The 25,820-nt window shown below is 37.4% G+C and overlaps 1 protein-coding gene across 4 annotated transcripts in view; it reads right to left on the reverse strand.

The window, feature by feature from the left end:
• THSD4 (thrombospondin type 1 domain containing 4) overlaps positions 1-25,820 on the reverse strand; it is a 244,155-nt gene that overhangs the window by 82,968 nt on the left and 135,367 nt on the right. Inside the window, exon 1 of one of the 4 annotated variants that reach the window (XM_042039242.1) lies at positions 10,811-11,112. The exons of the other annotated variants lie outside the window; for them this stretch is intronic. Coding sequence (XP_041895176.1) covers positions 10,811-10,882 — 72 coding nt within the window. The 5' untranslated portion in view covers positions 10,883-11,112. Of the gene's footprint in view, positions 1-10,810; positions 11,113-25,820 lie in introns of those variants that run through there. 4 annotated transcript variants of the gene reach the window in all.

The following is a 25,820-nucleotide window of genomic DNA, read 5'->3' on the forward strand; positions in this document are numbered from 1 at the left end:
GGATGCCATAAAATACAACTAAAATTAGCAGTTCATGTTCACTTGTCTCAGGGACACAATAAATACCAAGAGCGCATCAAGGACACTTTGTCAATAACAAGTCATAGAAGAATGATTAAAAAACACTTTTCTTTGTCTGATTCAAGAAGTATTTTCAAAATTGAATGTTCTGATGAAAAAAAAGATACCACAAAGAGACTCAATGATTACATTTATATGTACATGTGAATACACTGGTAAGCACCACTGTCATCTTCGGAAGCAGACAAGCAGAAGTGTCTCAGGGGTCTGCAATTATCAGCTAATTATTGTATAATTATTTCAGATTGGATAAAAAATTAACTACCTCTTCATATCTCTAAGTTTGATTATTCAGTGAGTGAATAACGTACTAAAAGTGTAAGTGATCTCTGAGAGAAAGGCTTAAAATTCTCATAGACTCAAAGCAAATAATGGCAAATGTCATTATAAAAATTATATCATTAAAATGCAATTTAATAAATAAATACATAAAAATCAGAAACTTATTAAGCCATAGGACTTTTATGAATGAAAAAGGGACAGCACATCTGCTGAATTTTAGCACTATTCTAAAATTTAAAAAGGTTTGCGCAGAGTTTAGTCAGCTCTTACTATTTTTAGAAATGTCCCACACCAGATGTTTTTTTCATTCCTTATGTTGCAGGATACCACATTTATTTCCAGATCCTCCCAACCAATGCACTTACAACTCAGCCATTGTACAGATATTTGTATAACGCACATAGGAAAATTTGCATCTAATCAAGGCAGCGGAATTTGGCTAATGACATCTTTCCTAAATCCTCAGTTGCTGAGATCAAAACACGAATAATGACAGTTTAAAATCAGTGACAATTTGGCTTTCATCATCTTCATCTGAGCCAAGACTTCACCTTGACATTCCCAGTGCTGATCCTCCACTTGCTTCCCTGCAATGTCTCCCTAATGAAGTCTCCAGTAGTTTCCACAAGGCTGATTGTTTTTCAGGTCATTTCCTTACTTTCCTTGGCCAAATCCTCTCAAAGCAAACAATGTTTTAACAGCATTCACTTCTTACTTTCTAAAATGTTGCCAAACTGTTTATGATGAAGTAGAAATTTCCTTCTGACTTGAAGCAGAAGTATTAGCATTTTCTAGCAACATTAGTTTGTTATCCAAGGACTAATTTGTTTTACAGGAAGATGTGAAGTTGTGCAAATTTTAACTTGCTCACTAGGTATTCCCAGCCTTCTATTCAACAGAGGGAAGAACCCAAAACTTGAAACTTGAGTGAGAACAGTGCTATAGTACTATTAACATTGAAATTCATGCTTGCAAGTTCTCTAGTGTTTATTCTTCCCTAAAATACAGCTTCACCAGGTCCTTAATGCTTATTTAGCAGCCAGAAACAGCTGCAGATGTTAACTTTTGATCTCATCTGCTCTCAATCAATTCTTAAAATGAACGGCTGCATATACAGCTGGAGCTACACCAACTGCCATTCTTTCCAAGGACTAATGGACTTCTGTGCATCAATACTGACTTCTGACAACATGGAAAAATGTATTATATTTTTTCAAGTAACTCCCAGTTTTTCAGTACACCAAATGTCTTATAAACAGATATTTGCAGATTCTTCTTTCCTAAAATTGCCTTTGGGAAATCCATAAAAGAATTAGATGGCTCATTTGTCACAAGCAGAATATACTGCAGCGAGAACAACAAAACTGAAACATGCCAAATGAATCAATGTATCTACTACTAAAGCAAAAATGATGCACAGGAAAAGCCCCCACTTAAGAAATAACATTTATTAACACCTTTAACATAGTGTGACAGTTAGGTAATTTGTTAGGAGTAAGAACAAAGAAGACATTAGAACTGTACTTGAGAGGTTCCTTTAAAGCCTCTCAGTATTGACACAGCTAGGTGAAGGGAACCTAGTACCTCTAAAATTGAGACTACTAAACTTTTTAATTTCTTCTGAACAAGTCACTATGACAGTTTACCTTAAACTGAATCCTGAGCATGGTTTTACTTAGTTATTAACCGTTTTTACATGGTTAGAAACCCATTTCTATGATTACAAATAAAGCATCATGACATTAGTTGTCATTCCTAGTATTTCCCACTCTCATCTGAAAATTAGAAGTGGTGGTCATTCAGAAAGAAAAGGCAGGACACAAGCCAGCCTCTGCTAACGTGGTCTTAACTAGAGATAATTCCCAATAGCCACACTGTGACAGCTGAATGCACTAGATGTTTTCTTACCTCCACTGTCACAATGGTCTGATGCTGGAATTACTTATCATTTTGCTTTGCTTTAGCTTTGTTCATTTCCTGAACCATAATAAAGCAGCTGAAGAAATATTTCTGTTTCTTGTGTAGATCATTCTTAATTATTGGTTTCTTTGGTAATGCATTGTTCATCCCAGAGCCATTATACCACCAACAGCCAAGCACCCTATCAAATGTAACCGGTTATGAGCATTTGGTATATGCTCCAACCAGGGATCCTCAGCATAACACTGAAGAGTTAACCTTGAAATACTGAAGAATCACCTGAGTACTCAAAATTTTCAAAAGGATGAGATGCAGTCACATAGCAAATGACACCATAACCACCTCATGTCACGAGCAGAGTACATGTGTGCAGCCCTCAATGGCACGGCCACTATGCACCCATCACCTCTGTGTCACCTGGGCACTATGCACCTATCACTTTGTCTCTTCAGTTTCTCCATAGCACGAAGAGAACCTGTGCCTGAGCTTCTCACTATCAAAATATATAAGGAAATGTTTAATGAAATTGTCTTCAGTTCAACAGATTGGCTTCAACAAGATAATTCTGCCACTTCAGCAGGAATTTTCCATTTAATAAGGAAATAAGAAAAGTTATTTACATAGTTATTCTGTGCCCTTGTGCTTTTCTAGAGGATATTGGCTCATAGTTAACAACACCAAAACAGTTGGTGCCCCTGGCTAGAATACTTCACTATCATCTGCTCGTTCGAGCACTAAATAAATCTCAGTTTTCAAGTACTTACAAGCAAGAGTCCAGCACGTGTTTCAGACATTCTGTTCATGTACAGATGTTAATATACCCTCCACACACCAAATGTTATCAAATGTGGCTTTGTTGTCTCTGCAGTAGTTACTTAAAGCTCATCTGAAATGTATAGTGGAATAGCTACATTAAGAGAAACATGAGATCTTTCCTCAAAGGGGGTGATTTCTTATGGTAAATCTATTAACTGTTTGGGATCAAAATGCAGCATTTCCACATGCTTTTACCATTGCTCCTATAATTGCAATTTCTGAGATGCAAGGAGGCAATTTTATATTAAATACCAAGCTTCCTACTACTGTATTATCACCTACCTGTGACGATATTAGTCAGCACCTTCTCAAAAAACGGTTTTTAAAAAATCTTTTAATTTTGATTAAAAATCTGAATAACAAAAGGATTTGTCTTGAAGTCAAAAGTATTTAAGGATTTATTCCCATCATCATGACATTTTGGGAAGAAATCTCATGAAAAATGGAACTAAACATTATGCTTCAGTCAAAAAGCAGCTATGCTTGGAGAATTAATTTATTGACTCCTAATTCACCTCCTTTTCCTGTGACTGCCAAATAGGTGGGAGTGGAAATTTGTCAAAAACTTCTGTCTCTTGATAAAACTTTCCTCACAACCCACATGCTGGGAAAATAATACCTGTAACCCATGAAGAAACAGATCAACAGCTTCAGGCAATGACATACACAGGCAAACCTTTAATTTAATACTCTCTCATGCTTCAGTTTCATGTGTCTCATTTAGCAGGGCTCTTTAAAGAGAAGCATGTAGGTGCTGTCAGTGATATAATTGCTGTGTTGGTGCCCTTGGGTCCTTACACACCAGTGAATGATGCTTGATCCCTGCTGCTGTCCTTTTGGCTGCCATGAACAGCAAGTGATACTGAAGGAAAAATGGAGAAAGCCACAGATCAAGTAAGGACAGGAATATGTGTCACATACCAGTCCCCTTCTACCCACTGTCTTTCAACCATGCATTGAAAATTTGCTTTATGTTCCTGATGGCTGCACAACTGCCCCCAACTCTTGACTCAGAGGCTCTGAGCAAAAGCTCAGTGAGCACTGGCAGTAACCCACCTACAGCAGTGTGTCTCCAGGAAAGCTAGTAGCAAAATTCCGTTTTGACTTTTAACAGCAAAGCATTTGTTTAGTTACTCAGCACAGTCTCTTTTGTGTGCCAGGTCTCCCTTCCAGAAAGGCTGGGGAATTCTGATAATCAACTTGTTTCCCTAAAATGGGTACATCATCCACCAGCAGAATGTAACAGTGCTGTAACAAAATGCAAGATAATCTCACAGGCTTGGGGGAGCGGGAAGTGTTTTAAGAAGTGATATTACTTAAAGGCAACCACCAGGAGTTTACAAGAATTTCCATTCTTTTAATTAAAGATTTTATGAGTCTTGGAACACATTCCTGTGCCCTATTATACATCAGAGCCCTTAAAAATTCAGAGCCTTATAACATTGCCATAAAGAGATAGGAAAACCAAAGAAGTCTTTAGAAGAAAAACCTATTTATACAATGACTGTTATGATTTACAAAACAATTAGAGGGACTTATTTTACTTACTATATCTTTATTCCCTCCTTTTCTGTTGTTTGTGAATACCTTTCAATACATCCTAATAGTAACTACCTGCCTTCTAAATCCATTGCTCCATTTATATGCTCAGCATGTTTGGAAAAAATATTAAAATCCTCAGAAAATGAGCTAAACTCACTATGCCAGAAGAAAAAGCATTTACATTATAATGATAAAAATACATTCATTAGAATTCAATTTTAAGAGAATTATTACTTCAAAAATCAAAGGTGGAAAAAAATTAAGCAAATCAAAAGAATGGAAACTGATAATGAAATATGATTAGGAAAGTATTTTGTAAACTTTCAGTTTCTAGGGAAAATAGTATTTCCAGGTGTAAAATTAATAGCAAATTCATTTAAACATGTGTCTATCTAATAAGTAATCCAACAAGTTTCTGGAACAGCTTTCCAGAAAATGGTCTATCATGTCTCAGAAACAAATTAGCTCATCCATCACACGTAACCATTTCTTCGGTAATGACTTAATGAATTTAGCTTAACTATGCTAGGACTGAGCATGATGCTGTAATTACTGTGGGAATTACTGTAGCCCTCAATCCGTCTTTTAGATGTTTATGGCATGGAACAAGAAGCTCAGCATAGCCTGAATCAGAGCCCAAAGCCAAAAAACTTCAGATCTAGAGAGCCATTAGGGAAATATCCTTACAGACTTTGGTCAGTACACACCACTCTGCTGGGATCACAGTCCTGTCTTTCCCACAAGAATAGGCACAGATACACCATACAGGAAGAAATAATGCCATACAGAAATCCTGAGAATAAAATTGGAAGAACATTTATTCCCCCTAATCACATAGGATAAAAGAACACAGTTTTGAGTCATTTTGCTAGAATGTAATTAACTCCAAACTGAACATTCTACTACACTAAGTTTACACCAGAGTTTTCAAAGCAAACCAGGGTGGTACTACTAATACTGCAGTTGAGACAGACAACAAAGCTGGGGAGAGTGAGGCAAGAATGTCAGAGGTCAAATAAACATGTACTGTGGTACTTACACCAATACATAGAGCACATTCTTATAATTTGTCCAAGGCTGTGGATATTTACTTGACAGAATTATTTTTCAACTATGGTATGTCTCACTTTCAGACGTTTTACTGGTGAAGTCAGCAGTTACTGCCATATGTAAACTACCATCTCCCTTTTCTAATCAGGTAATTTTAAAGTAAATCCAAAAAACTTTCTTTTATATATGCTTAATAAATAAATGGTTCAATCCCTCCTTAGTTACCAGGCCACAAATGTTCTCAAACATTCTCATGCTTCATAAACAGAAGGGTTAAGGGTGATGTTTTTATGGGAAAGCAACAGACAAGGTGATGTATCAATTTCTCAGGAGAATCAATGGAAACCCTATTAACCTCGGCTTGCAGATGGAAATACTCAGGTACAGAGATGAGGAATTATTTTTGTCCATATGTCAGTGGGAGAAATTATGTTTTCTTATATTCCGGCCCTGTGAAAGTCAGAGATGGAAATGCTTGTTTTACTGGGCCACATCATGAGCTCCCTGCCCATGACTGAAGGTGTGGCATCAGCTAAACTCGAGCCTGGTGACTGAGCGGACATAGCTTAACTAGTTCATTTTCTGGCCACACAAAGTTTCTTTGACACGGTGCTTGGATACAAAACCATTCATGTGCTAGAAAGGCTGATTTTTCAAGCATATATAAAGGTCATTCTTACTGATAACATTTTGAGCCTCCAAATTGTATTTTACCTTTGTGGCCCAGGAATTTATAAGTAACAGCTGTGTAACAGCAGTACCTCATAGGACTATCAAAACGATAAAAAAATTGAAGATGACAAAATCCACAGACACAACAGTAATTATGGCCATGACAATATGGCTGGTAAAGTAAAGCTGAATGCAATAAATGAAGACCACCAACAGTCACGCAGCATTGCCATGTTCATTCTCCATGCTGCCCTTTCACAGAGGTGCCCAAAACTGCATTAGCTGCAGCACGTGTAACCTGCTGGTGAGTTGTCTCCCTGCCTCTTCACAAGCACACACACCAGCGTCCACATGCGCATCAGGTCTGACCATGGGACACTGGAAGATTCCACTGAGTAAGGTCACAAATTTTACTCCAGTAGGTCTCAGGAAAGAGAGCTCCTCCTTGAGAAGAGAATAGCCAGTCAAGAGACAGTGTCAAAAGGGTCATGATCTCAAGGTGTTTGGGGTCTTTTGTGGGTTTTTTTTTTTGTGTTTTTCCTTCTTGCTTGAACAAGATCAACAAGGGAGAGCACCATTCATATTGTACCACATGGAAATAAGCAATGACACTGGGATGAACACTGAGATGTTTCTTGCAATGGGTTGCATTTGTACAGTGGGGACTGTGACACCTGAACCTGTTCAGAACTGAATGATCTTTTAAAATACTGACAAATTCACTTTGCCTGTCTGGTTCCTGTGGACAAACTACACACTGCAGAGAGGCCAACCAGTGTGGATGTGGAAATGAACAGGAGCTCATGGCAATAAGGTCCCTCTGCACTCCTGTCTGTTTATTCCTGGTCTTGCAACTTGGGACACTGTGTAGAACAACTACTCCATGCACTGGCCCATACGCCACAGATCAGAACCAGCAGTGTCTGTAGCATACCAAGAGTCTCACTCAGAGTTGCTCAGGCTCCCTTTACTCATTTTAGCGGGTGGAGCGCAATTTTTTCACCCTCTTTATGCCCAAATTCCAAAGGGAAGCATTTCACATCTGTGAAATTTATTTATAATAACAATATATTAAAACAACTCTTGAGGACACTGTTTAGTACCTTCTACACTTCATGCTGAACTACTTAATGAAGAAAGCTGAACAGCATGTAGTATTCAATACTCTTAAGCTAAATAGTATCTATATATTAAAACTTTTGCTTCTATAAACAGCTTGATTAACGTAGCAAAACATGCTGTTATCTGAACAACCACTATTCAAGAACTGAAAATAATTAGGTGGTAAATCTTAAAACCCATTCCTATTCACTTAAACATGCTGAAAGTTCTGCGTTTATATCGTGTATTTTGATGATTAGTCAGCTTATGATTACTTATCACATTAAAATACAGATCAAATCAACATTGAAGTTATATGTGAGGCCCTTTGTCCACACATTTTGTCAGCTAGACTGAATTTTTTTAAACACTAATAGAAAACAATTCAAACCATTCAAGAATGGTACAATTGGGTTTTGCTTTATTGCTGAGAAGGCCAGGCTGGTGACTTTGGAACATTCGCATAGCTTCTCTGACACCTGTACTGAGGGAGATAGGAGATTGATTATGGTCAATTTGTATGGGATTAAAGAAGCTACTAAAATGGGAGAATTCACTTGAATTCTCAAGGAACGTGAAATTCTTTTCTCAAATGCAAACCTCTGTCAAGTACACTGAGAAAAGAGTATTTAAAAGGCTACCTCCTTGTGGGTGAAGAATAATAATAGGCTTAGGAATAACTGAAAATACAGGGATGTGCTATTACTCAGGAAAACTCCCTACTTGCTCAAAGATTTCTCAAGCCCAATGTATCTAGTCAAACCAAAAATTTTCATGCTAGAGCTGATTCCTAACCACCAGATTAAAGAAGTGAGAAGGAGGGAACCTTGATTAAGTACTGTTTTGCTAGGAGTTCAGCATGTTCATTTCCTAAGAAGCACACACACACAAACTTTGGGCTTGGCCATACAAATGCAGTACAAGCTGCAAATCTATACAACCTTATTTCCTTCCTGGATGGAAAAGTGATGCAATGCAGTTTCATTGACTTCATGCCAAGTCATGCCTTAAATCAGCAACAAATGAGAAGCAGAACATAATCATACACACATTAGAACAAGTGTTAGGGGTTCCTTAAGAACTAGATGGGAAAAAAGGTAATACCTGAATTTTTGTTACTTTCTGTTTCTTGAACAGCTAAAAGTTCTGCAGCATTAAAATACGGAAAAAACAAACTGGCAAGAAAAGCAACTTCCTATTCACTTTATAATCTATCAAAAACTGACAGTTTTATGAGCAGAACTTTTAAAAATACATACCTATAAATCAACTAAAATATTCAGAGAAGTATACAAAACAGTTCAAAGGAGCACAAAACAACAATTCAGGTTCCTTTAAAAAATGGCTTCTCACTTATTTTCTCTGTCTTCAATTCACTGTCAACCACAGGAAAAATCTTTACCGAGTAATTTCCTAGAGAAATAATATTTATGTAGCCAAGGTTCTGCAGCTGGAGCAGGGAAATGCAAAAGATTATCGGGTGGTCTCTTACAATAGAGGACAAAGAAAAATTATATTAATAACAGTAGACACAGTATATTTTGTATTATGAAATTTCCAAAATTAGCCATACGAACATAATAAAGGCGAAAATTTCTCACTACCTATGCTAAAACCTACAACCTAAAATTCACTGATAAAGCAACAGGCCAATTTTTAATGTTCTGTCTGCTGTATTAGCTGAAAACCTAAGAACAACAGTCCAGTTTAAAGTACTTGGCATATGGATCACAGTGCTAAAACATTCCACACTGCACATTTACAGCAGAAATTAATTTCCAGGTAAGAACACAGCATTGCTTTTATTTCACTTGCTAATGAGGATAATTGGCAGGCAATACTGCTGCTGCTCTAGATTTGTTCTTTATATGGATCTCTGAAGACCACATGTGCATGCAGTGGTGACAGAAATATTTTCCATATGAGCCACCACAGATTTTAAGGTCCCTCAGTCTGAACAAGGTGAGTCCATCTATCATTTTCTGTGCTCAATAACAATCAACCAGGAAGTTAAAAACTTCTGTGACAACTAGAGGGCAATGGTCAGCTTCCAGTTGCTCTGATCATCAAACCATTTAAATTTGTTGAGACTCTGCTGAAAACTTTTCCCTGCTTCAACTAGATCAAAGGCAGCACAAGATTTCATTAAGAGACATTTTCTTCAATCAAAGCTGTTACAGATTCTCTTATTAAAACACCCTGAAAGCAAAATAAAATTTATTTCTGTATGAGCTACAGAGAGTGTCAACCACACACTGTTGGACAAGGTGTTTTTTCCAGTTCACTTCCACCTTTACCAGGGAAAGTAATTGATCTGGACTTCATTAGGCTACTACTAAGTTATGACAGGACTAACAAAAGACAAAGCTCTAAAGATTAATCACTGTTTTCAGAAGATTTACTTAAGGAAGGCATATTTATGGAACAAAATTATCCAATTCCTTTAAAATGCATCCCATTCCAGGTAGAGCAAGGGAGAATGAGTATCAAACGTGTTTTCTGCTAGTAATTTCAATAGATGGAATATTTTGTATCTAATACTACCACGCCTGCTGAATTATTCCCTAAATGGCAAAAAAATAGCTTAAAACTTCTGCTTTGGTATGAAATGAGTACTTGACGACAAACTGCTCTGATGAGGACAAAAATCTGGAAAATGGCTCTTCATAAATCAAGTAGCAATTTTTTAAAGCATAGAAAAAGCTGTTCTATTCCACTGTTCAAGAGTTAGGAATTAGGAATACTAGGAATGCATAAAGTCCCTCTTTAATAATAAGATAAATATTTTTCAAAAAATCAAGTTCTTTCTGCCCTGCCCCAGACTAAACATTACATGTATTTGCACAAAAAGAATGTTATTAAAGTAATGAAGCCTGGAGTTTTTACATGCTCACATCCCCAAAAATGTATCCTGTGTAAAAACTTTTTCACTAGCGCACATTTTTTGTAGAAAATATGAACAAAACGCTACCATCTACTGCTGCAGAGTATCATATTTCTCCGTATGTTAGTAAAGAAAAATTCACAAATTAGTCATCTCTCACAGAAAGCGTATTGTATACCAAATCCAGAGAAGTTTCAAACTAGTCTCCTTTAGCACCTTTCAGCTTTTGCAAAGAAAAAAAAAAAACACAACCAAACAAACCCAAAGCAACAGCAAAAAAGCAAACAGAAATCCCCCAAACAAAACAAACCCCCAAAACTAAACCGAAGCAAAAGCTTTTTACACAACACAAACAATACAATTCTAAAACGTCTAGCAGCATAAAAATCATTCACGTCCATCTTAACAGATATGAAGAAAATGCAACTGTGACAAGACGGTTTTTGACAAGACTTTGCTTACCTCACCCCCAGGTCTTGCTAACACTGCTGTTTGAAAGCAGAGCAACGTTAGTATCAGGTAGCTGACAAACATTATTACCCAAAGTTAGAGCTACCCTGGAGGAGCAAACCCTCTGCCAAGTACTAACAGCTAGCAGATGCACTTGTGTCTCAGGATCACAGCCCTGAGCTCTTGTAGGTACGAGTCTGTCTCCCTCTCCCCCTTTCTCTCGCACTCACGGTCCGACCAGGAGCTTTGCTCTCAGCCACTGCTCTGAAGACAACTGGTAAGTTGATCTCTTCATGTAATGACTTCTCCCTGCTGGGGGAGGGGGCTCGGTCAGCACTGAGCTGGGGGGCTGCAGTCAGTATGAAGCGAAGAAGGGGAGGGACAGAAATGGTCACTGCCAAGTTATGCATCTGCTGTGATTCATGGAACAAGCTAAACGGTAACCTTTAATGCACGAGGAGCTTTAGCAAAGCATTATTGACTTAGGCAGGCATGATTGGAGAAACAGGCTAAAGCTGCCGCAAGAGATGCCTGTTGATGGTTAGATGGCATGTGCTACTTAAAGGTACAGCACCTCCTTTTATTAACAAGTTTATAATACATAAATCGTAAATTAAAATCTAACCAGGAAGCAGCCTATGGCCTTACAGTGAGCCCTACACCAGCACTATCCTGCAGCCCAAATGCCCTGATCCTGCCAGGGCTGGTCAGAACCTGATGGCTCTCATCCCTGGCCCCAGTGCAACAGCCAGGGGAACCCAAGTACCCATTCGCTCTCTAGAATGTCACAACTGCTTCCTGAAATGGACCTCCTTCCTTCAGGATAATCCTGGAGTAGGATATGGATGTAATCTCTCTTTTATTTGTATACTACAGCTGAAGAAAAGAAATTTTGACTTGTAACAATCCAACCCATCAAATAACCTGCTTTGACTAAGCGAGCAGAAGTGCAAGCCTTTCTTAAAGTTCCAACTCCTGAAGTCAAGAAAACACACTATATTCTCATCTTTCATGTAAATACATACTTCTTAGCCTTACGGTTCCAGGGGAAAATCTCAAAAATATAACCCAAGAATAACCTGCTCTCCTATGTCAGACAGTAAACCACATGAACTCACAATATAGGTACTTAAAAATATCTCAACATTTTAGGAGGCAGGAAGTAAAAATGTTGGTGAAATTGAGAAGAACACCATTACTAAGTATTATATTTCTTTTTGTAATTTGGTGAGCTTTGTATACACAGCTGAATATGTCAGACTCCTCAGGCTATTTTTAAACTAACTTTACCAACCATTCTTTTTCTCTCCTTTGAGAGGTGAAAGATAAAATAGTCTTCCTCAGAACTGCAATTAATTACAGTCAAACTCCCAAAGCAGTATAGAACATCAGCATTCTCACTGCTGCTAAAAGTCCAGATTCTGCTCTATTTGCATTTGGATATCTGGTTCTCCAGCAAGGTAAAATCTGACCTCTATTAATTAGACATCATTGTCACTGTACCTTTTCCCTCTCAGTTCTTTCCCACTACTGTCCATAAAGATCCCCTAACCTGACTCACAGTGCTGTGAGTGTTCCACACCCACAGAAAAGCCTGCCCTTTTTAGCCTGTCAAATCAGCAGACCACCTTTCATGGGCCAACCTTTTCTTCCCCATTGACACACAGCCTTGCAGTGCTGTGGTTCTGACAGCACCACTGTGGTACCTGCGCGCACCGTATTCAGCGAGGGCACGCCAGGGAGGAAGCCCTGCCATGCAGGGCGATCTCAATGGCATGAGAATCCTCTTCAGATTACTCCCCTTGAGGGAGCAGTACAAGCTTAAGAAGATTTAAGTAGCCAGAATGAAAGTTTCAGTATGGAGCTCAAGAGTGGTTCTTCCAAGTGACCTGAATGATCACAGGCGGTCAGCCATGGACTGGTAAGTGTGGTGACTGACAGCCAAATCTGCAGCTTTTGGAAACTTGACACGGTAACATTAATGGTACTTTCTGACAAAAATCATCGAGAACTCTCCATTACTATGTTGTTCTCAAAAATACAACACCTCCCTTCAAGACCTACAGTAAAAAAGTATTTTCTCCCCTTTTAAGGCAAGCTGAAGGTTTGCAGATTATACTGTGGTGCTGACAGCTAAATGCAGAGCTGCCATTACAGGTACTTTGTACACTGGTTGCCTATGGCAAAGTCTTCAGACTAAAAATGTAAAGCCAAATAAACTTAAGGAAATTTTCCATCAAAACCCTGTCAGGAAGCCAATCTGTCCTTCCATATTTTTTTTTTGAAATATCTAGATGTACCACAAAAGGAAAAAGGACCGGGAGCAATCTGCCAACTAAACCGGAGTTCAAAACACTTCCAACAGAAGAGCTCCAACTATGATACTTTGAAAATAGATTCAGTGCTTGAGAAAGTTTTAAAAGAACACACCATTTCAGATTGCAGTGTGTAGCAATAACTCCGGTGATGAAAGCTCCTTCATGCAGATTGACTACTGCTTCCATAAAATTAAACTCTGTCTTGTTTTGCTGTTCTTCACAAAGTGAACTAGTTTTTGTGAATAAATTTATGGCACTGGCACAATATTGCCAATCTTCTCTTCTTTAATGGCAGAAAAGCAAATTTAAGAAACTGAAGAGTAACTGTGATTTTAGTCTCCTCTCTGCTGATCATTCCAGGTAGCAGTACATTTTCTACAAATAATGAACAGCCTTACTGAAGTCTAACTGAGTATTATTACGATGAATTTCTGAGCACAGAAAACTGTACTACATTCCCATTTAATAAGTCATGTAACTAATTCTTTCCATATGCATTTTATTTTTCCTCTGTGAAAAATACAGGCAGAATACCCTGAATTTCAGAAGCTGGTGCTCTGTTCTCCATATTAGGACAGGAGATCTGTTCATACCTGCTCCTGTCCCTTCAAGCTTTATCCCATTGAACTGGATGGAATTGTGCTGGTTCACATGCACAACCACAGTCCTTCTTTGCAGCACAGAGCAACTTGATACTTAACACTATGCCAAACTTGCACTGCTGCAACCAAGATCAGAACTTCTTTGCAAACCTCAACAATCGCTACACTGGAGATTACAAAATAGAAAAAATAGAAATACATAGAATATAGAATAGAAAAACAGAAAAAAATCAGTTTATGACTGATGAGCTATGTCAGACATGAAGTTGTGCAGTAGCAGATAGAGAAACCAAAATACCTTGCAACAGTAAAATGGAAGAAATAAGATGTCTGTAATTTCAACATAGAAACACCCTTGCTTTTACTTAGAAACATAGCAAAAATAATAGCATAACTATTTTAGGTATATAATTGAGATAGAAAATCCAAAATTATAATTTAAAAAAAAGAAAAACAAAAACCAGAAAAAGCCATCAGAATCTTTTGGGGAAAAGTTCCTATCTATTATTCTCAGAAATAAAAATACACAAAACAAAAAAAGACCTTTGGACAGTACAGTCCTTATTAAGGAAGTACTGACATTCATCTGTGAAAAAATTAACTGTCAGTCTCAAGGGGTTTGTAAATATCATTTAGTTTATGAAGTTTGCTTAGTACCTTCCACCTGAGGCAACTGCAGTTGAATTTCAAACAAGGACAAGTTTGTTAGACTTACCAAAAGTATCACAGCTACTGCTTTCTGCTAAAGGTGTATTAGCTTAGAAAGTTGACCAAATTCTGAATATAGAAGTAATAATTATAGAAAACTCAAGTTAAAACAAGCTTTTTAGACCTCCTTTCTACTTCCTACAGCCTTAATGTTTGTAGAACTTAACTCTCCAACACTTAGAGCAAGATAACATGGAGGATAACTACGTATTTCAGGTTGAGTTACTTTAGAACAAGACAATGACAATTTCTGTGCATTTTGAAATACTATTACATACAATTGAAAATAATTACTCTAATTCATGTTTTGTCACTACAGGTGCAACATCAATGCCACTGAATTTGCTCAGCTGAAGCACCGAAACCAATTAACTATTTAAAAGTAAGATGAAGGCCAAAACAAATTTGCTGCTACAGCATAACCAACAAGCCCTTTAACTTGTTTCTTAAAACAAGTACTTAAAATAGCATTAATTTACTTTGGACAGACACCATCTTCCAGGAATCACTAACAGGAAAAGCAGTAGACACTGCATATTCTACTACTATTTAAGAAAAGGTGTTAGGTTTTTATTTCAGTGTTCCATGTAAAAATTTAACAGAGGAGGAAAAGGCTGAATGTACAAGAAATTCAGTACAAATTACATGATCAAGTGGAAAATCTAATGTGCTTTGGTTTTATTTAATTGGTCATTTTTTCCAGTTGGTGATCTACAGGTTACTTAAAAAAACAAGGAAGAGAGAGAAATTTTATGTTGATGAAGTCATGTGAAACATGGCTGCCATATTTATAGCTGTCAGATAGGCACTTCCAATCATTACCTCATTTCATTTTTTCCGGGAAGCATTCCTTTCTGAATTAATTATTCAGATGTATTAAGGTTAGAATAAATTACTGCTGTCCTTTAGCCTGAACTACTGAAAGACACTGGCCACAACATTTCTTAAAATTTCTTCTGTGAGGTTATTTTTTTAAATTTTATTTTTAAAATAATGTTCACGTTAAATTAAACACATGAAATAAAGAAGTCTCTCTTGCCACATTATGTTTGTCTGAGCAGACAGGCAAGTTAGAGTGTAGAAAGAATGTATTTTCCTTGAAGAGAAAACAGTGTACTGAGAAGGATGGATGCAGAAAAATGCCTTTCCTTACCCTACCTTCTCGGATTCAGGAAATACTGCAGCTGAACCACTAAGGGCTTTCTTTACCCCAGTGCAGGCGTATACATCCACTCCCCTGGATTCTGCATTTCACTGGCAGACACGGTGATGAGAGAGGGCAAGAGATTCTATCCTATCCTCTGCCTTCTACAGCTAAAGCAGTTCTTGCTAGTGCAGTCCTTTTGAAAGAGCCACAATCACAATGAATCTGCATTTCAGTAGCTCTGTTTCTTATGGACCAGTAACAGATGAAATCACAATAGGTACAAGAAGGACAAGGAGTACTTGGACTTTTATAAATGCCATTGAACAAAACCAAACCCACACAGCTTGGGGAGGAAGACAGACTGTGAGCTATGATTGCAGCCTGAGGGTTAAGTTTATGGAGCCCTAGGAAGGGAAGCCCAGATGTGGAGCACCTTGGAGGAAACAAGTCCCAGAGCCTCACACATATTTCACTGCACCTCAGCATTCTTTCTTGGTTGAAGTTTTAACTCAATTTAGTATATGAAATACTAACACCTTCCCAAGTAACTACAAAAGTAAATAACTTTTATTTGTACCTTTTGCTCAATTTTTTTTGTTAGGAAAGCAGCTGACTTCACTCAATTTCTTGTGCAAAGAAGCATTTAAGGGGATACCTATGTCGCTAAACCTGAAATATTGATTGGCTACCAGAATACTCCATTGCATGGGGCAGCATGTCTTCTTACATAATGAAGCTGGATATTTACCTCTTGATCTGTATGTCTAATAATTTTTTGATTCCACTGTATAGTTATGGAAAAGACAAAGGGTTGCTGTGCAAAAATGCTCTTTAAGGAGTTTTTAATAAATTATTCCATACAGTCACTGTGTCCTGACTAATACTTTTATCAGTTAACTACTTTCCAACTTAACTTTCAACTTCTGTTCCTGCTTATTTCCCTTCCTAAACTGCACAATCCTCATTTTTCCACTTGTTTGTCATCTAAAGTCACTCCAAGTTCTGACTTCTTCTGTGTTTCTCATCTTTCTCTTTTGTGAGGAAATACAGATCAGTTTAGAAAGTACACACCATAAAAAAGGTATTACAACATCCTGTGAAAAGAGCATTACAAAGCAAGTTTCAAACATTGGTATATACTTAGGTCAGCCCAGAGTAGGTTACAAGACTGGAAGTCTGTCAGTTCCTTCCATAGTAACAAGCTACCTTCATGATCATCCCCTTTTCTCCTCTTAAAGCCATGGTACTGGCAGTGCATGGTGCTTTTAAACTACACTCAAGCCTTGAGAAGGAAATCTGAGCATTTCCTTCCTCTTCTTGATTCCTTAAAGCTAAAACTTTTGATTACAAAGCCAGACTTTACTGAGAAGGTCCAACTTCAAAGAGCTAAATATTAACCTCAAATTGATTTATCATCTTGAAACTTTTTTTCGGTACTAAATCTATTATTTCTCCTTTCTGGCATTACAGTGTGCTAGAGGGAGGAAAGGACCTTTGGTTATCACCTGCCCCGGGCTGGGCTAGAATGTGTATTTTTCATGGCCATATTCCAATTTTCTGTATTTTGATGATAGAATTCTGGTTTATATCCCAAGTTCTGAGAGCACCTCTGCCTCCCCAGACAGTAGTTGCATAGTGCAAGTAGAATAAGATGACATTTATGAGGCATTCCTTCCTCTGACCAACACTACATTTTGACTACAGAGCAAGTGGACACCATTCTTTGAACTTCTCATTTTTATGACTACCATTCATCTTGTGACAAAAATTTTTATTTCTGCATTTGTTAATCAATGTCTTTGTTTTCCTAATAAGGCATTAAGATTAAGATAGCACCATATTCTGGTTCTCCTCACACTTAAACATTGAAATTCTTTTCTTAAGTATTTTCATAACATATTATTCAACATTATTCATGCTGTCTTCTTCCTCTTTCTATACACAAAAGAGTGGTGAAACCAAAAGGAAAAGAGTTCTTTGATGGATCCTATTTAATCTCCTTTTCTGTATGCATAAAAAAAGAGACACATATTTCTAGAAAACTACCTCTCATCACCCAAGTTTCACATAAGGCATTTGGATCTGTGTTTCCTGTTGAAGTGTGGCAAATGAACAGCCACTAAAAATAGGACCCAAAGGAAAAGCAGGGCTTACCCTTTAAAATATTTGAACCCGTTCCTTCACAACTACCACAAAGCTGGAATAAACCTATACTTGGTACCAGTGCTATAACTGGACATTTTACCTAAAAGAAGAAATAAGACTAAGTCTGTTGGCCCATTAAAAAAATAAATCCCCTTGCAAAATTCTAAATAATCTGTAACTACATCAAATTAATTATAAATTATACAAATAATGCATATCTATGTCCTATGAAAAGTAAGCCCTCCTCTTAGATATAACAATCTAAATATAAGTCTGAATCAGGATATTTTCAAATCTTTCACTTCTTCATGACAGATAAATGTTGATACTTCTAATTCTACATGTAGAAAGTAATTTAAAGATAAAACAAGGTCTGGATCATGTAAGTATACTTGCTTTAATTATAAAACCAAATAAACAGAGAAGTAAAAAAAAAAAAAAAAAAAAAAGTACTAAATGGCATAACACAATAGGCCACGACCTACTCCATGAATCCTCTTATGAGAACAGGATTATAAAGGAGAGTCTCCTCAGATCCAAAACTAAAAACTTGGAAACTAGATTTTTGTGGTAACACCCATTTTCCCAAGTGTCCAGCTGGCAAATGACAGCTACCTTAAACATGCCATCATAAAATGATGAGAACAAGCTGTCTCCAAGAGAAAACAAATCAGTTAGGACTGTGAATGTAATAGTAATTTTCAGTTTTGCTTGGAAACATTCTTGAAATTCTTTCAGAAGAAAAAGCCCTGGTAGAACATGTTTTCCTGCATATACATTCCCTGACCTGTTACTTTCTACATTGTTAAAAATCTCAAAGCAATAATGATTTTCTTTGAAGAAACAACTTTGAAGATCACTGTGAGTCCTTCCCAGGAGCAGATCAAGTGTAGTACGTGCTAGGCCAATATGCAGATAGGAACTGTGTAAAAATCATTATGGTAAAATCTACTTTTGCAAGAAATCGGCATCACCTCCTGCCAACTAAGGATGAAAAGAAAGCTCTGCAAAAGCTGGCTGATATTTTTCATGCTTACTGCTATACTAGAGCAATAAAACAGTATCAGCCACCTTCAAAAACTGTCAGGGAGCAGTGACAGCTGCTCCCTAAAGGGACGGGGAGCCATGTGTCAGCACCAACAAGGGCAGCAAGGCAGGTGCTGTCACTGGTCAGGACTCCGTCCCACTGCCACTGCAAAACGGAGAAGGGCAGATCCAGGGAGAGCAGATCCAGGAAGGGCAGGTCCAAGGAGGGCAGTCAGGGTCAAACAAGTCTCTAGTGCCAAGGCAGGACCATGGCCAAGCCAAGCACACAGTCCACAGAGCAGGCTGCAGACCAGCAGGGTCCTGGCTGGGAGCATACATGGCTGAGGCTGAGCCACACAGAGGCTGCCTCCAAGGCAACTCAAGCAGGGACTGGAGGCCCAGGGCTGAATTTAAATGTGGCTACTGGTGCCATGAGTACCACGGTAAGACTGGTCAGAGCCACTAAGGCTGATTAGCATAATCAGAGCCCTGAACATCTGTGCCTAGGCCAAAATTCCTATTTGTATAGAGGGCCAGCAGTAGCAGAAATCAACCAAGCAAAAGAAAGAAGGTAAGAGATTGTATCTGGCAGCTGATAAAGTCTTGAAATAGAGGTAACCTCAGAAAGAGTCAGTACTGCACGTACCACACACACTAATTAGGGGACAGGACTAGAGCAGCATTCCATTGAACAAAAGAAAGTCAACATCCCAGCAGGAGTCATACAGCTGGAGAACCAGAGCCAAGGACAACCCTGCAGCACAGGCACCTCTGTTCTCTGATGTCACAGAGGTACTGAACCACAGCCTACTTAAGATCCAAAGGATGAACAGACAAAATCTTGGAAGACTTGTATCATGATCCAATTGTATTTTTTATAGTATATAGGAATACCCAGCTTCTACCCTTTTCTGACAGGAATAAAAAAGGCAAACAGCTGTCTTGTTGCCAAAGGAAATGTGTATGTTTGAAGACTTGGGATTTAATTGCAGTGCTGGTCAAAATGCACTGGATTAAACACTCATCCAGAATCCAGATACAGGAAGAAAGAGGAGGAAGATTTCCAAAGTAATTTCATTACACATCCCAGTTAACCTGAAGTGAGCAGAGAGAACTAATCTCATAATACTGTAGCCTACAATTTGGGCAGCAAGCACATCTCAGCTTTTCCCATCTAGTTACACAACTCCTGAGTCAAAGATGCAATTATTCCTTCCCAAACATCTCTCCATATTCTGTTTTATTCCATCTTCCCAATTCATCATCTCTACCAACAGGACTGTCTGATCTCAGCATACTGACTGCCTCTAATGCATTGCAAATTAAAAGAATTAACAGCAGCCTAGGTCAAAATCTACCCCGTTCATAGACTAAAGGCTCATTTTTCATCACTGGGGGTCCATGCCAGGTCAAAACCACACAGCACCAGCAGATCAGTTACACTGCTGGTGCAAATTAGGTACAAATTAGAAGCATAGCTGCAGTGCAAGAACAAGGCTTCTCTTTCTCTGCAGATGTGTAACATATAAAAATGAACAAACTCTTTTTAATTAAAGAGAAACTGCATCTTTATTGCCTTGATAAAAACAAAATCCTGGGGAATCTGGTTGTTACACAATAGATTTTTTTTTGACACTTTATTTTATAAATGTGCTTGCTTTCAACGTAATCCCATTAAACACCTGTTGTCCATTAGAACCAAATGAACCATCAGTGTATGTGGAGTCTTCCAGCTGTCTGGACTCTGGACAGTGGTCCCACGTGATTATAAGCTTGGGAAGCACACAGGTAGAGCAGATACATGGACTTCAATTCATTTTTCTAGGTGTCTTTCAAGTACACATACCATTTATGAAGAGAAAATGACCAATTCTGCATGGCTGATTTCTGCTACACAGGAAATTGGAACCATAGAGCTACAAATTATATTAAATTTGGGGCTACATGTCATGTGTATGAATTCTGAAAATTCATATGCAGCTCAAACTAGATAAGGAGCATCTTAAAATAATAATGCATTATTGTGTCTCAAATATTTCATTTATCACTGGATCAGCAACTCACAAAACTGATAAATACTTGAATAAACAGCTGATGATGAGTCTCTGGGTACCCAGAGTACATCCAGTATAATTTAACTTGAAACTTCCCTTCCTGAAGCCAACAACTGAAACAAGTTCAGTACTGTCAAATTTTCTCATGGTACCAAGGACTTGTCTAAATTCAGGCACACTTCTCTACTATATAAGGAGAAGAGTCAAGCCCAAAATAACTGCATGAAATTGTTTGGTACTCTGAAAACTTTTCTTAAGAAGTTACTTAGCATGCCAGTTTATTTTTAAGCAGTTATATATAATTATTAACCCTTGATATAGTAAAGCCTGTATATATATATATCTATATATCTATATATCTATATATCTATATATATATATATATAAATTAAAACCATCAGTGTACAGTGCAAAATCTCAACATAATGGCACAAGATCTGGAAATACTATTTGCTGGTAATGGGGTGTAAACAAATCTAGTAGGAACACTAAGAAAAAAATTACTTCTTAAAAGGTCACCTAGAACAAAGAAAGTGAGGAAACATTCTCTATGTGTATTTTGAAAGACACAAATGGTGCTGATTACTTTATCCCCATACTCAGACTGTCTACGTGGGTTAAAGCTAGCAATAATACCAGTTCTAATCTTAAAGGCCCGTGGAGAGACATAAAACCAGACTGTTTGAGAAATCTGGTTGCAAAAGCACATCTATGCAGCCAACACCATCACATGGCTGGAAAACAATCAGAATTCCAACAAGAAGCAAGTGAATAAAACCCACAGAAAATTCCTTCATTGTGGGAGGAAGATTTCCTTTGGAAGATTTCCTGCACAGTTCCAAGTCTCTTCAATACAATAATTTCATATTTGTGTGGAGCATGGCTCAAATAATTTTTCAACAATGTTTCAGGGAACGCTTCCTCACAATGAGCTCTACCTCAATGAATATACCGGTTATTTTTTAGGTACAGATCCACGTGCTAGCTCATGCCCAGTGTCAGAGTACTCACCAGGTACTTATTCGCCTGGGGATACCAGTGTTAGAACCTTGCCAGCCCATTGGTAGCATACCTGGTTTATATTTGATTTGCCTTTTCACATGTATTTTGCAAACCATTCATCACAGCTGGTTTAGATAATCTGTCATGGGATTCATGCAAGCATCTGAAACAATTACAAAATTAAGAATTTTTTAAAAATTAAAAATATATTCATCTCATTTTTAATTTTTTATCTGCTTGTAGTTTTTTGGGTTTTGCCATGATGCTGGACAGCTGCATGGAGAATGAAAGCACACAGATACATAAATTCCCCAAATGACAAATAAGCACACGAATCCAGCCACCATTTCCACACTGGCAGTTTTTTCTATTTCAGTTTGCATATTTGTCATTACTTGTTTTAGAAACAAGCTCACAATTAAGTATGGTCATTTTATCCCTTTCCAAGAAAACACCAAATAAAAAGCAATGATAAGGTTTTCAGCATCTGTTCTTAACCACAAACATCCAAATAATGTTTTGAACTGCTGGGTCTAGAATATTGTTTTTCTCTCAAGCTTGCAAAGTAAGTAACTGTTTTATAGTGCCTTAGTTAATTTATATTTAATCAGAAAAGTTGGGGTTGATTGGAAACTGCTTCTCTTTAAATCTCAAGTAACCACTTCTTTCATTTTTCTAATGTGACACACAGATTTTTCCCTTTTTTTACTAAAAAGAAGTGATATTCTTCTCTCTTATGAATGATTTTATAGATAACAATTTGCAGTGCAAAATCCTGCACAATATGCTAGACCAGAAGTCTAATTTGTACAAAATATGTAATGTTTCAAATTTCTAAACACATTATGTGCAAGTGGATCAAGACAACACTTTAGTATACATGCTAAAACGTGGTGGTAAATGGCATTAAACAAATTCAATCTGCCATGGAACCCTAATGACTACTCATCCAAAGCCAAAACAGACAAAGAATTAAATCAAGCATTACTCTTTGAATGAAAATATTTATTATGAAGTATTACCATGGAATACTACATGTTTATCTTAAAAAAGCTTTTAAAATCTCATTCCTAGGACATGTAATATATTGTAACTTATCAAGACTTTTTGCAACCTAGAGACACTAAAGAAAGTGTTTGGTAAAGACTGGATTTCAAGTTGCAACCTTTCTTTCTAGAAAGACTTCTACTTGACTTCTTCCTTTCCTCTTAAAAACTTCCACTGTGAAGGATTCGAAGTCAGATACTGTATTTAGTTTTAGTAAATATTCTCATATCCTTATCTAGAAGAACAATATATTTAAGATAAAAGTTTTCTAGAAATCCGTATGCAAGATCACCTATTATATGCATTACTAGGTAGAGCATAGTCAACTTCCGAGGGTATTTTAGATGATTACCAATTAGGCCCCTCAGTACTTCTGTCCTACAACCCTAATATTTTCAATCACTGCCTTTAAATCAGTGTAGGAGCCACAGACTATTCCCTTCATTGTGGAGAAAAATACAGGACACATCCATAATACCCCATCTAAGCTTCATGCTATTCACTGCCAAGGTGGTTTGGCAAGCAGGGAAGATATTTCAAAGGAAAACATATAGGGCCTCACTCAGTCATATTAATGCTCCTTCACATTCCTCTTGCAATATTATTCTGCCCATAAGGCTTATTTAAGTACAAGAACATCTTCGGCAAAGCAGGGCTTTCAAAACAGAAACCCGCATGGAGAATCCAACAGCAGTACTTAAGTTTTCACCTTCACACAATAGCCATATTACAAAAACAACTTGTACTTACATGGGAACACAGAGTGATTGATAGGTTTAGATTTGAAATCAAATAGAGCTTTCCCAGCAAATTTCAAAACTAAGAAAGTCTGCTGATGTCACCTGGTCATTTTGCATAAAAATTAGAAGAGAAAAGAAAAAATCCCTACAGAAATATACAAGCCAATATTCCACAGCAGCACCACAAAGGGTAACTCTAGACTAAAAAGCCTGGTTTTTTAATTGGACACAATAGTGGGGAAGCAAGGACTGTCCAGTATATGGCTGAAAAAAAATAACACAGACATCCCTACCTTACAAATGTCTTCTCTAACCATGTTTATGTTATGAGTAGTCCAACACATTGTTTTAATTGGAAGAATATATAGGGTTTTAATCCAGAAGACATCCCCATTTATGCTTAATTTAACATTCCTCTTCCAAACTGAAAACCAACTAGACAGTTCCATCAGTTAAAGGATGGTGCATCTTACACTTGAAGGGACAAAGGAAATTATCAGAAGTGTGATTCTGAAAAAAGTGCTGAAAGCAAAATCCCTTCTTGCATTTAAGCAACTAAGAATTTGAAGTCAAACTCATCAATGTAATTCCTAAAGCACAAGGAGAAAAGACAGCTAACAGTTGCTCTGCAATAATGACTGTTACTAGTTTATCAGATGTGATCAGCTGACCACTGAAAAGTTTTGAAAAATTATTTTAAGGTAGCTTTGTTTTTACTTGGGTTATAGTAAGACTATGGAGAACATTTTTGCAAGAGTCAAACCCTTGAACGTATTGCATGCTGCAACCATCTTGGTCATAATTTGTACAGTACGCGTATAACTGACAGATTTGCAACAAATTTCTGAACTGGAAGTTCTTTTTCAATTACTTTCAAGTTCAGAAAAGTGGATGGAATTATACTTAAGAAATACAAACTTTTAATTTTACATGAAATTAAGTTCTAATGCATTTGCTCCAGAGGAGACTTTTTATGCAACACATGACAATTCTGCATCTAATTCTGCATTCTGCCATAAATTCAATCAGGCTTTAGCATACCCCAGTTTACCACCACTATTACTACTCACATCAATCTTTACTCTGAACATACCCATGCTTAGTCTGTGGGGACACTGGAATACAGAAACTCCCAGGAATATATTGAGCTTGTGAACTCACCTATTCCACACAATTAAATCCACTATAACAGCAGCAGTATAAACACACTACTTCTGAAATAGACTGATTTTACTTTTTCTAATCTTCCGTAACACACTGTTGCAGACACAATCTTAAGATTCTTAGATTAGTTCCCTATCATTTCATATCACAGGCTATGAAGTCTTAAAAATGTACCTGGTTGTCTCCATTTGGAAAAGAAAGCACAGCAAAATCAAAATATTTAAAGTCGTATTACAGTACATCTTTGTAGATAATTTTTCCTTTTACAACTAAAATTCCATTCAAGTCTGAGTTTAAACAGATACTCAGAAATATTTTTGAGAAAATAAAAATTCTACACTTCTATCTGTGATGAATTCTACTTCCTTCTAATAATTGATGTCAAGGTCCTCCATCCAACTTATACACTCATCTGCTCTTTGATCCTATAGTGTTAGATAGGCACACACTACACACAGAGCTCTCTTCTTTAACTGATTAAAACGTGCTCATTGCACCCATCAGCCAGAGGAATGCAGGAGAAAAAAAATGAAGTCATGATGATAAAAAGCTTCTTTAAGGACGCTTCAAAAGGAAAGCATACTCAGGGATGCTCCATTTAGCACATAAGCAGTAACAGATACAGCTACCAAAGTATCATAGGAATTGATATTCTGTCAGTAGAGGGGCCAAACTGTGTCTATCACCTGTACAAAGATTCAGACTGGCTTTCATTTGGTTGCTGCTATTTCCAATTCTGCCATTTGTTTTGGGTTTTTTTCTCTGAGAACTACAAGTGTCCAGCACCTCTAGGGTCCATATCTTGTTCAACTCCAGACTGCTGACACACTGACAAACAGCATCTGCCAATTCAAAGAAGATCTGACCAGACTGACTTGATGCAATCTGGCAACCTTAATCATCTTAAGCTGTCCTTTGGAACACCTGGTCTGCATCTCCAAGTGCCTTTTCCACACAAGTGAAAATGGTTGGTGTTAACTTTGTAGAAATTCACTGGTTTGTAACACTGGGCATAATGTTCTACATTTGGATAGCTGGGGCAAATACACAAAACCCCCTTTTATTCTCC

This window comes from Corvus kubaryi, unplaced genomic scaffold (assembly GCF_017639235.1).
Source record: "Corvus kubaryi isolate FWS band 111438036 unplaced genomic scaffold, C.kubaryi_AGA036_p1.0 37394, whole genome shotgun sequence".
Taxonomy (NCBI): Eukaryota; Metazoa; Chordata; class Aves; order Passeriformes; family Corvidae; genus Corvus; species Corvus kubaryi.